General features: G+C 42.5%; 1 protein-coding gene across 5 annotated transcripts in view; it reads right to left on the reverse strand.

The window, feature by feature from the left end:
- Positions 1-12,719, reverse strand: part of GTF3C1 (general transcription factor IIIC subunit 1) — an 81,289-nt gene that overhangs the window by 45,625 nt on the left and 22,945 nt on the right. For 3 of the 5 annotated variants that reach the window (XR_010591156.1, XM_008162545.4, XM_042861571.2), the window contains 6 exons: positions 7,973-8,088; positions 5,781-6,105; positions 4,690-4,901; positions 3,676-3,815; positions 1,836-1,989; positions 7-110 (listed from right to left, as the gene is read on the reverse strand). Coding sequence is in view for 4 of the 5 variants with exons in the window: in XM_008162545.4 (XP_008160767.2) it covers positions 7-110; positions 1,836-1,989; positions 3,676-3,815; positions 4,690-4,901; positions 5,781-6,105; positions 7,973-8,088 (1,051 nt within the window). In the remaining variant the exon portion in view is untranslated. Of the gene's footprint in view, positions 1-6; positions 111-1,835; positions 1,990-3,675; positions 3,816-4,689; positions 4,902-5,780; positions 6,115-7,972; positions 8,089-12,719 lie in introns of those variants that run through there. The other 2 variants (XM_008162546.4, XM_024100641.3) reach the window with 2 other exon arrangements.

Raw genomic sequence — 12,719 nt, forward strand, 5'->3', positions numbered from 1 at the left:
ACTTGCCTGTTTGCTGTGCTTGAGTTGGAGATCCGGAAGCGCACTTGCTCAATGGCACTTTTTACCAGGGGGTCATTAGGATTCACCGAAGGGTGAACTACAAATTCTACCTGTACAACAAAGTAAAAACAGAAGAGTGTATAGAGGAGATTTACTTATACGGCTTCAGAGCAAATAGAAATTAATCACCATACAAAAGCAGTATTATCTGATGCCCTGCACATCCTTTATGTTTTACATTAACGGTTCCCAAGCTGTGATCTTCACATCACTTGTTGATGGTCCATGATCAACTGGCTGGTCACATGGTGCAGTTGTTTTCAGCTGCCTTGTCTGGACTTTTCACTGTAAAGAGCAGCCAGTAAAAGCAGCTGAAGCTAGGCTGAAATCCTGGCCCAACTGAAGTCAATGCCAAAACTCCCCTGGAATTCAGTAGGAGCAGGATTTGACCCAGGGACAAGGAGCCAACTACATAAGAGGAAGAGAGGAGACAGGAGCTGCCCTCAGACCTGAGCCCCCATGAGGCTTGATATCCCAGAGGGAGACGGAGGAACAGAACAAGTAGGTGTGGCCCATATTACATTTGAGAACCATATACATTTAGAAATGTTCCCTAATTTTTTAAGAAAAAAAATAAAGCCAAAAAAAGTAATTAAAACTACCTCAACTGTGAAATCTGTATAATTTTTAAAAACATGTTAAATACATATAGGGGAACATAACCCTGTAGGGCAGCATAAGGTGTAAATTTTTAACAGTGGGAGTAAATAACCATTGGAACAATTTACCAAGGGTCTTGGTGGATTCTCCATCACTGACAATTTTAAAATCAAGATTCGACGTTTTTCTAAAAGCTGTGCTCTAGAAATTATTTTGTGGAAGCTCTCTGGCCTCTGCTACACAGGAGGTCAGAATAGATGGTCACAATGGTCCCATCTGGCTTTGAATGCTAGTAACAGGCTGAAAAGTGTATGAAAGACTTCAAAAGTCCATAAGACTAACAAATTCCTATTAGAAGGAGTGCACCTTGAGGACTTCTCTCAGATCAGGCACTTAGATTTCACAAACTTTCTACTGCGCATGCTCAGCAGGTAATTTTCAGTGGATCATTATCAAACAGTAACTTTCACTCATGATTGTGTACACTCCTCCTCACTGAAGACTGTTTACATAGCAAGTACCAGTTTGAGTTGTGTGAAAGAAGTTCCAATCATTATTTCAAATTAAAGAATTTGTTTTTACCTCCACGAAACTCAAGAACAGATGCAGAGATTTTCATAGATGCATAGAATATCAGGATTGGAAGGGACCTCAGGAGGTCATCTAGTCCAACCCCCTGCTCAAAGCAGGACCAATCCCCAACTAATTTTGTTTAAACTTAAAGAACACACACCATTTTGGATGAAGATCAAGCTTGGGAAAATTCCCAAAGGTTAACTTATGAAGTTTTCACATGCTCTTACTTTCCAAGAGAGGGCTAAAGAAGGGAACTGTTTGACAGTCCGAACTATGCCGAGAGGGAGCAACCAGCCAAGTTACCAGAGAAGTGACAATGGGAAGTTCCAAGTACTAATTAGGAGGAGTCTTGGCTTGCTGAGTGTAGTCTCTGGGTAGCTTTTTTTGGGGTATTACTAATAAAACAAAGTATTTCTACAAGAAAGGCCTGATGGGTGTCGACATTGGAGAATATTTAATATAATATGCTGAGAGATCTACCTGTTACGTCATTTAGTTCTAAATTAAAAAATGGCCAAGAATAGCTTGATAATATGTAGTATAAGCAGCCATTTTGCTGCCACAGTTCCCAGCAGCAGAGACTCAGAGCAACAAGCTACCTTTTTGCTAATGCCATCTTGAATGACTGTTGTGCGGTAGAGTCTGACGAGCCCTTCTTGGGAAAGCTTGTGTACCAGTCGAACAATGGATTTCTTACAGCATTTCGTGGAAACACCTTCTTGCTTTTCCTGATCCATGATCATTTTCTGAAGCCTAGAACATGAAACAGCATCTTACACTTCTTAGCAGCAGTGACATTTCCATGCTGCTTAAAGCTGCAAAATCTATAGTGAGTTTGTGTTCAAAATTAGTTCTATTTTTAACCTTACACCAAACTGCCGCAGGCCACTCAACCCACATTTGAAAGCTCCATTTGTCACTGCCTGAAAGGAACATTTAGTCACCAACATCCTCTGGCAAACTTAAATTGTGATGTGTTTAGAAACAGTGGCTGAGATACAGCAACTGCAGTGTGGTATGTGCCTGATGTCATAATGTAGGAAAGATTTTGTTCTGGTTTTAAGCCAGTAACTAAACCGAGACTTGAACTTGGCTAGGCTGTGCCATAAGAACAACCCAGCTCTTCTTCTGAGGTTGCCATCCTGTTTTCCAGAATCTCCGCTTTCATTTTAAAAAAGGTAAGTTTAATGCTTAAGGCCGTGTAGAATAACTTGAAAATGTGAAAGGAGTGTGCCCCATGGCAATGATTTCTGGCTGCATCTGCAAACCCCGAAACAATCGCTCAGGGTTGCAAACTGCCTCATACATCTCAATGGGGCGTTAGATCAGCTGTGGTAGGATAATTTAAATGTCATCTATGTATAGGGGGGGTCTCCCGAGCCTGGATTGAGTGCACCCTGGGTCTCATCGCTTCTTTCATCAGATATTTACAAAGGCAGAGCTCGTGGGCTTCCCAGGTCTGGGGCAGAAGGATTTGCAGATAATGCAGTAAGCTGAAATGTGTGCCTCACCCAGGCAGTAAAGGCATTGCCGGTGCTCACTGCTCACAGAGAAGGAGTGCAGTCAGGAAACAGTTTTTTAAGCCCAGAATCCAGGGCATAGTCCCGAACAGGGGTGGGGGGCAGAATACATCCCTGAACGGGGAAGAGAACTAAACTAATTATACTAAAACTGATCTAAACACTAAGAAAAACTATGTGCAAACTATTTACAACTAGGCAGAAGTAAGTCATTCTTAGAAAACAAAGAGCATGAAGAAACAGTGGGTTCCGACTCAGGCCAGGCGGCAGTAAGAGGGAACTGGAGAGGCATCAACCCACACTACCTCTTACACCCTCGGCTGGGAGCACAAGGAGACACACTACGTATGTGTGGGTCAACTAACATTGCTAAGAAACACTTCCGGACTCAAGCGCCTGGCGTGCATCTGCACCCACACGTGGAATACTCATAGGGACCATCACTTGAAGAAGCTTATATATGCAATTAGACCTTTTATTGTTTATATGTTTATTGTGTCAGACTTATCCTAAAATAAATGTACTGTGCTTTGACAGAACTCTGTTACTCGTAGCTGCTGGCATACAGCTAATAGCCCTCTGAGACAAAGTGAAGTGCAGGGGTTAGACTTTAGTCAGACCTGCTGGGATAAACACAGTGAAGAATAAAGGGGCTGCAAACCTATACCTCTGCTCAGTAGGGAGATGGACTAGAGGCTTTGAGGGCATTCCTTGAGCAGACCATGGAGGGGGTCAAAAGGTGCAATTATTCTGAAACTGTAAATACCTGCATTCCTACAGTACAGAACATGCTGCCAACAGGAAACCAGGATCAACCACCATGTAATGAAGTGCACAGACTTTTCAAAGCAGTGATTGTGCTACCATAATGCTTCACGCTCCCACTAAACAAGTAAACAGCTTTCAGATCCTGTCTTACGTGAACAAGCTTTCGATTAAGCGGAGGTTTCGGACAGCTTCTACAATGAGATTTCGGCGCTTCAGTAGCCGGTATGTTTCATGAGATCTCTCCACTGCAGTGGTTCTGGAGCGCTTTTCCTTCTTTTGCTCAGCATTCTTCTAGTAAAGAGCATGGAGAGAGGAAATTCAGTCTGTACAAACTCAAGGAGTTCCTGTCTGCCCCCCTATCACCATAGTATCTGAGTCTCTCTCAACTTTAATGTGTTACCTTCTCAGCATCCTGGTAAGGCAGAGCAGTACTATTTATTCCCATCTCGTAGATGGGAACTGAAGCACAGACTAAGTGACCTGCCCAAGGTCATACAGGGAGTCTGGTGGAGCAGAGAACTGAACCCAGCTTTCCCATGTCTGAAGCTTGTGTCCTAAACAACTGGTCTATCTTCCACCAAACTTCAATAACCATGCCCAAATCATGCAACACCATCAGGTTTTGAACCCTGAACCTTCAGCACCAGATCTCTACCACTCCAACTTCAGGATGACTTTAGGTCTAGCACATGCTAGCTCTTCCTACAAATCTCACTCAGTTTTAGCCCTACGGCATTTGGCTATGTTTGTTTCTGAGTGTTTTAGGTAAGTGGCGATCAATGTGCACAGTGACTGAAGAAGAAAGTCTGCTCAGCGTGCAAGCAAGGAGTGGCATTTCCCAAGCCCCCAAAGCTGAAAGACTGACAATGGGGAAGTTCCTATGAATGCAGTTTCATCCTCTCATTCCACTGCCTAAACTTTGAACTGCATGACTCAACTAGGCTGCCGATAACCTTTAAACAGAACCAGGCTGAATGTGTGCAGGGAGATGGGGAAGCAGAGGGACAAAATAACCAATGTGAAACAAAGGGATTGTAACTGGAAGTCTTGCTATGAAAAGTAGAAAACTGTCACTCAGAGGGTCACCTGCCCAATGTTGCAGGAATTCTCATACTTCAAGCAGCTGTACCAACAAGACAGCAAGTATCAGGCCATAATATCGTACCTTGGGGTCCTCAAGTCTGACCTCCTCAATCACAGCCATATCCCCATCTTCATCTATGGAATGAGTGCCTAGAGAGAGATTAGAGTCCTGCTTTATAGTGTCCAAACTAGAATCCTCCTCTGCAAATCCATCAGGGAGCTCATCGGGATCTTCAAGAAGGCGGGGGGAAGGCAGCTTCTGCACTGGGATCTTCGTGGCTTGGAACTTGCAGCCTAATTTAAGAACACCGAGAAGTCCAGTTAGGCTGGCCACTTCATTGTCCAGTTGCTACAGGTTTTCCCACGGCCCAGCCATTCCCTAGATGACAGGGACCTAGCCCAAGCCTGCAGACAGGTTCGCTTAAAGTGTCTCCTGCTATACTCTTCAAGCATCTTCTATCCGATAAGGCCATTGCAGGAAACAGGGAGGCTCAGGGAGAGTAAACAGCTATGCTCAGTATTAAAAATCTAAATATTATTTGAGTGAATTCTGGACATTTACATCGTTCAGGTGCTGCTCATTTCCCCCCTCCCTGACTGCAGGTAAAAGACTCTCCAGGTAGATTCCTACCTGATAGTAGGGGGTAGGATTAGCTTGGTCAGCAGCTGCGGCCTGAAGAAAGGGGGGGGAGGGGGAGGAGGTTGTCTCCCGCTTCAAAGACTGTCTTGCCTGAGAGGAACCTCCCCTGGAGCATGAAAAGAGCAGGAGTTCACAACATGCACCTCTGCAGCCTTTCTATAAATCTATGGCAGGTCAGGTGACCCCTTCCCACAGCTCATTGGAGAGATGGATGGGAATGCACAGGGGACTGGGAAGAAGCACCTGTGCCACAGCCCTACACCAGTTTCCCAAGAGTCTAGCAGCCTTAGGCAAGGAAGGTGTTCCAACTCCCCAGCAGAAGGAAGAGACTGCGGAATTAGGAATGAATGTGTCACCCTTGCCCCCCAACAATACAATAAGGTTTGGGGAGAGAACACCAACCACAAACAGGGTGCAGGCAGTGCTGCAGAAGAGACTTTTTTTCTTTTTTTAAAGAAACCTGATGTCCTCTCCATTTTCTTCAAAGGAAACCTACATGAGAAAGCCAGGCTCCCCAGAGAACCATTCTCTACCTTTAGCTGGCGTTGACTGATGTGGACCATCTCGGAAACTGAATTTCAGCAGTGAATCTGAGTTGGCCTTCACTCCTTTTTCTCGTTTCTTGTTGTATTTCATCTCTTCCTCATTATCTGATTCTGAGAGGAAAGTGTCTTCTTCTACAGGAGACAGATCTTCCTCAGGCAGGGAGTCTTCGTGCACTAGAGCCAAGCTAACTGTTGCTAACTGTTCACTCCGGGCCTTCTCCCTCTCAAACTGACGGCTTAAATCACTTTCTTCTGCAAAAACGTGTGAAATATACTTTGTTGTTCGTTGCCGACCTTCATCTTCCATAAATCCCTAAGAGGACTGAAAGTCATTATTTTGGCAAATTCTTCCGTTTCTCCCTCCGTTATCCTTGTCCTCTGACCACCCAGATTCTGAACTCCTCCTCCTCATAGCCCCACCTCCCAAAGCTTTAATCCCTAGTCTTAAACAACTAGGCCGGCCACGCTGGCAGCTCATGGAAAACAGAGAAACATTCTGTTTACACAAAAATTCTGTATCCTGCATAGAAAACAATCACATACCACGATATATTTTCTCTTATTCTGTATTGGAGACATCTGAACAAAACCAAGGTATTTGTTTCTTAATCAGTTTGATGCATACTCTTCTAGAATCTTAATTCTCTGTGAAGTTACTGGAATATGGGATTTACAAGGCTGGATCAGACCAGGGGACCTTTTACTCCATTATCTGGTCTGACAGTGGCCAGAACCAGATGCTTCAAGTGTAGAAAAGCCCAGAACAAACACTTAAGGAATTTCTTCCTACCTCCACCCCAATCAATGAATGGTTGGTTTATGTCCTGAAGAATGTTTATATCCCTTTTATAATCTTATATAAAGTAACTCTAGATATGAATCCTGGGAATATATATATATATATATTTTAAATCCTACGAATTTCTTGGCCACAATGACACGAAATCTTATTAAAACAACTGCTATACTGAAGGGTTGAAGGGTAGCAAATGTACCTATACTTAAAAAAGGCTCTTGGGGTGATCCAGGCAATTATTGTCCAGTAAGCCTTATATGGTAAACTGGTTAAAATGATAGTTAAAACTAGAACAAGAAAAAACCTGGAAGATCAAGGTATGACAGGGTTTAACAGCATAACTTCCTCAAAGGAAAATAATGCATCACTAATCTCTTAGAATTCTTTGTTACTTTAGTGACATGTTCAGATAAAGGAGAACCAATTGACAATTTATTTAAATTTCAAAAGGCCTTTTGACAAGGTCTCTCAGTAGAAGTTACTAAAGCTTTATCTATGCCGGGAGGTTTACCTTGCACTGAGTTTTTGCGTATTAGAGTGTATGCACTGATTGTGTACACACCATCAACTGTTTTCTGATCCAATACATGTAACTGTGTCTACATGGGGACTGTGCACCATTATGGGCGAGTACCACATGATGCTTTGCTTCACTTCTGGGTTCTACACATTCCGGGACTTTTCTCCCTGTGTATTATGGGATACATAATGAAGTCAGCTGGAAAGGATTTGAATTCTGGGGGTCAAACTCAATTTCCATATCTTCTTTCCCACTCTCTCATCTAGGTGAGCCCGTGCCATTTTCAAAAAGCCAGCATTTTCTGTCTCCTATCATGTACGGGTAAATTAAGTATTGGGGCAGCTAACCAGGGACTGGGCAAGGAGGGGCATGGCTTGGGGAATTTGTGTATTGCACCTTGGCAAGTAGGTTTAGGCCTAGATTTTTAAAGGTATTAGGCATGGCTGCACTCAACGTTGCAACACCTAATTGAGCCTAAATCTCATTTTCAAATCTCATTTTCAACTGTCAATGGAATTTAGGCTCCTAAGTGCCTAAATCCATTTCAGAAATGAGATTTAGGATACCAAATCAGTCATGTGTTGCAATGCTGAGCACAACAATGCCTAAACACCTTAAAATTCTATGCTGTTGATGTTGAATTAATTTTTCAAATACTGCCTTCACCATTCATTATTTTTCATATGCTATCCCTTATCTGTCTCACTTCTAAACTACAGGCCTTTTTTTTCACCGGCCATCTTCAAATCCCTTTTTATTTTTTCTCTTTTTTGAGAAAAAGTGACCAATAAGTTATAATTTATTTCCACAATGATGGTATATGTAACCCTGTCTTTAATCTCATTTTAATCCACAAGACATTACCTTGACAACTTTGTATCTCTCTAGAAGACGACAAAGCATCCGTGCTTCTAGCTTCCCCACATTCATAGCCGATCGAATTTCCGCCTGAGAAATTCCTTTGGTTCCCCTACTTTCAACTGTTTTAGGGAGGGAAAAAAGTTTAAACTTAAGTTTACAGGAATCACCTCATACTGAAACAATCTGGCTGAGATGCAGGGGCCATCAGATCCGGCCTGAACAACTGTTGAACATCACTATCTTAAAAGCTTAAGATTTTCAAACATACATCAGAATGTCTACTTCAACACTTACTACTATAAATCATTTTCACTGGCATACACACGTAATACAGTGTTGTACAATAGAATATGCGCATCTAAGACTGTAAAAAAGATTTCTACTACATTATATTTGTGAAATAGTATGTGCTAATTTAGTAAAGAAGACCATAATGCAAGTTCACAAGGGGCAGAGTTAAGTCTGCCAGTGCAAATTTGAGTGGTTAGCTGTGAAAAGAAAAGTTACTATAAGGTAAGTAACTGAACTGTGCTTCTCCAAGATGTTCTGTGCATGTGGATCCCTCTCATGGTGTGGTAGCACCCCCTGCACAGGAGTTCAGAAACTTCAAAAGCAGGGTCCATTAAGGGGTCATGCATGCACCCTTTATGTCCTTGCGCCCCCTCTCCTAAGGACATAAAAGGCAGTGTGACCCTGCTCACTCCCTCAGTTCCTTCTTGCCATCCAGAATCTCAAAGAGTCTCTGAGCTGTGGGTCATGGGATCCACATGCAAAGAACATCTTTAAAAGTCACAGTTACTATAAGTAAGCATTCCTCCTTCTTTGAGTTCCTGTGCATGTGGCTCTCTCTCATGGTGATTAACAGACAATTCAGAGATCGAGGTGATGGGAACTCAGAGCTCATTTGAACAGAGATTGTAGGTCTGCTCTTCCCATTTGTGCATCTACTCTGAAATCTGATACCAAGGAATAATGCTTGGAAAAAATATACAATGAAGATCAATTTGCTGCTCTGCAAATTTCAGATATTGGTGTCCTACTGAAGCACACTGTTGAGGCTGTGTGGGGTATGGCAGAATGAGCAGTTATTCTGGCTGGAGTTTGTTAATAAGGTAGGAAATTTTTATACACTTCATTGTCCATTTTGATAATTTTTGAGAGGAGACTGATTTGCCCTTTGAAGCACTGCCATCAGCAATAAAAAGACAGTTCAGGAAATCACCAAGATGTCTTATATTAAGGTAGTATAAAAACATGAGAATGCCCATCCTGAGTCAGACCAATGGTCCATCTAGCTCAGTATCCTGTCTTCCAACCATGGCCAGTGCCAGATGCTTCAGAGGGAATGAAAAGAACAGGGCAATTATTGAGTGATCCACTGCCTGTCATCCAAAGCCAGCTCCTGGCAGTTAGAGGCTTAGGGACACTCAGACGATGGAGCTGCATCCCTGAAAATCTTGGTTATTAGCCATTGATAAACCTATCTTTCATGAACTTATCTAATTCCTTTTTGAACCCAGCTATACCTCTGGCCTTCACAACATCCCTTGGCAATAAGTTCCACAGGCTGTCTGTGCATTGTGTGAAGAAGTACTACCTTATAGTTTGTTTTAACCCTGCTGCCCATTAATTTCAGTGGGTGACCCCTTGTTCTTGTGTTATGCGAAGGGGTAAATAACACTTCCTTATTCACTTTCTCCACACCAAACTTTAGATTTAAGTTTGAGAACAGATGTAAGGTTGATTTTACTGAGTCTGAGACCTGCTGAGCTGATCTTCTGCAAATTAACCAATCGTTGAGGAATGGGTACACAAATACCCGGATGATGGAGCTGGGCACATACTACAAACAAGCATTTTGTAAACACCAGGAGCAGTGAAGAAGCTGAACAGGAGAACCCTGAATTGATGATTGTGTAGTACTTGGAAATGAAGAAGTTTCTTGATATTGCAACATGAAAAGGTGTCTTGCAAATTGAGGGTACTGAACCAGTCCATGAGATCTAATGAATGTGTGATAGATGCCAAAGTCACTATGCAGAATTTTGTATTGATTGAGGTGTTAAGGAACCTGAGGTCCAGTATAGGGAATAAAATCATTTTCCCTGGAAGGGTAGGAGGGCTGGCTCTACTGCTCCAAACTCCAGTAGTGATAGTATTTCTGGACACATGACTCATGTGAGATTGGTTCCTCAAGAGAGACAGGGAGGGTAGTGGTGGGGGAGGGTATGATATGGAATTGGAGGGTGTACCCTTCCTGGATGACTTGTAAGACTCAACAGTCTGACATCATGACATCCAGGCATATTTGAAAAAGGAAAGGCAGGTACCAAAAAAGGGAAGAGAAGGGTACAGGATCCACAGTCTAATGCAGAATCCTTAACCGAAGCTTAAAAATTGTTGCTATCCTGTTGGTACTCTAGCCACTTCTCTCCTGCTGAATTACCAACATGGTATCTGTTGCTCCTCATTTTTTTTACTAAAGTTGAACTGTTCTTGCTCAAGGAAGGATTCCATCATTCTCCTAATCCTAGCAATGAAGATGTATTCCTGTATCTTCATCCCATGTGATAGCAACTTTATTCCTTGATATAATTTCCTCATTCCTGGATGCTTCCCTTCTCATGTTCTGGGATTAAGATAGACTTGCACCAATCTCCCACACGAACAGAAACTAAAATTGCTAAAAGAGAGTACTGTTAATTGCCTAGGCCAGAATATCTCAGAGGTTTTATCCATACGCACATTTTCTCCCAGTTTGAGAACCCCTGTTGTAAATGTTGCATTCTAGAAGTTAAAGGAATTGTATGACACAAGGAAGATGTTGAAATATATAAACTAGGGTATGTCTTTGAATTTTAAAAGAAATTGCTTAAAAAGGGCAGAAATCCAGTTAATAATGTGGGCTAATACTGAAATACAATCCTTGAAATTAATCAAACAGAAAAGGCCTCCAATAAGGAAAGAATTGAAGAAATGCATTATACACAGATGCCATCTACTGGATGCCAATGGAAGCAGCAGAGATACAGAACTGAAGTCTGAATGCTTATTTGGCATGTGTCCAACAGAAATCCAGAGGATGACCCTCTCCAATGGCCCCTGGAATCACGGCATATAAAACTGAGGACCCCACAGCTCATTGAGCGGGGAAAGACTCTTTTCGTCCAGGGCCACAGGAACAAGAGTTGATTGAACCCATGAAGAAGCTGCAGAAGCCTAAATGCAACCGATGCCTCGAACAACTGCATGGAAAGGACTCTTCCCCCCATCCCTGGTTTAAGTGGTGAGATTTCATTTCAAAGATTAGCTTGCTGAGTCTACACCTCAAGTAACTATATCTTAGACCAGTAAGTATTAGTCTTACCGGTTAATCCGCCTTAACTGTTAATCCCGGGCCAGCTGGCCAACACCAGTGGCCCTGCTGCCTGGCCAGAGCAGCGCCACCTGGCTGGAGCAGTGGCCCCAGCCGGCGGGATCGGCCCCTGCCACGCGGGCCAGCAGAATTGGCCTCTGCTGCTTAATCAGTTAACTGTTTAAATGACATTTTTAATCGTTTAAAGGGTTAACTTTTTAAATGGTATTTCATCCCTAATGCTGTGCTTTATAAGTTCAAGCAAATTGGCCTAAGAGAGATATGAACCATAATTTTAAGCAATTCCTTTTGATATTCTAAACCTGTTTAAAACAAATAAAAGGAAGTATTTCTTCACACAACGAACAGTCAACCTGTGGAACTCCTTGCCAGAGGATGTTGTGAAGGCCAAGACCATAACAGGGTTCAAAAAAGAACTAGATAAGTTCATGGAGGATAGGTCCATCAATGGATATTAGCCAGGATGGGCAGGAATGGTGTCCCTAGCCTCTGTTTGCCAGAAACTGGGAATGAGCGACAGGGGATGGATCACTTGATGATTACCTGTTCTGTTCATTGCCTCTGGGGCACCTGGCACTGGCCATTGTTGGAAGACAGGATACTGGGCTAGATGGACCCTTGGTCTGACCCAGTAAGGCCATTCTTATGTTCTGCTTTGACACCAAACCATTCAAATAGCAGGCAGTTAGAAGTGCCTTACAGACACGTATATTCTTACTCCTCGAAGAAATACTGGAATTGTGATAAGTGTATTAGATACTACACAACTGATTATCACAAGTAAACATTACAAGAAATTTTGGTGATTTGCATTAAAGTAACTGCTGAGCCTCAACCCTAGTCTATGACAACTGCTTGTAAGATTATATTGTTGTGCTCAGTACAGGCCTAAAACACTGGTTTTGTCTACCCTTGATTGATGAACTGTTGATTGTATACTAATGTGGTTCTGGGTGAATTAATACATCATTGATTGGTTAAGAGAAACAAAGTGTACTGATCTGAGAAGTACTGCCCAAGATAAAAGTTGGCCTGAAAAGAACCTGTCATTAAATTAGTAAACTAACGCTTCCTGGACTCAATAAAAAGGGGTTATTAATCTATTAGATTCCATCTAACATTGGCTATAACATTCATCAAGCTGAAATCTAGTTTATTAGATTTCAGTTTTAAAATCTGACTGGTACCCTGGCAAATCATAAAACTGATCCCCATTGACGTTTACACAAGGCTGAGTGCAGGGGAACAAAGCCATTTAATAAGTGACAGTGTGGATGAGGTAGTAGGCAAGATGCTAGGGTGGAGCTAGATATGAAGGGAGAGGCCAGGATTAAGAGCAGCAAAGGAGTGGCTGTTCTCACACCCCGCTCTTTA

The sequence above is a fragment of the Chrysemys picta genome, chromosome 10 (genome assembly GCF_011386835.1).
Source record: "Chrysemys picta bellii isolate R12L10 chromosome 10, ASM1138683v2, whole genome shotgun sequence".
In the NCBI taxonomy this organism is placed as follows: Eukaryota; Metazoa; Chordata; order Testudines; family Emydidae; genus Chrysemys; species Chrysemys picta.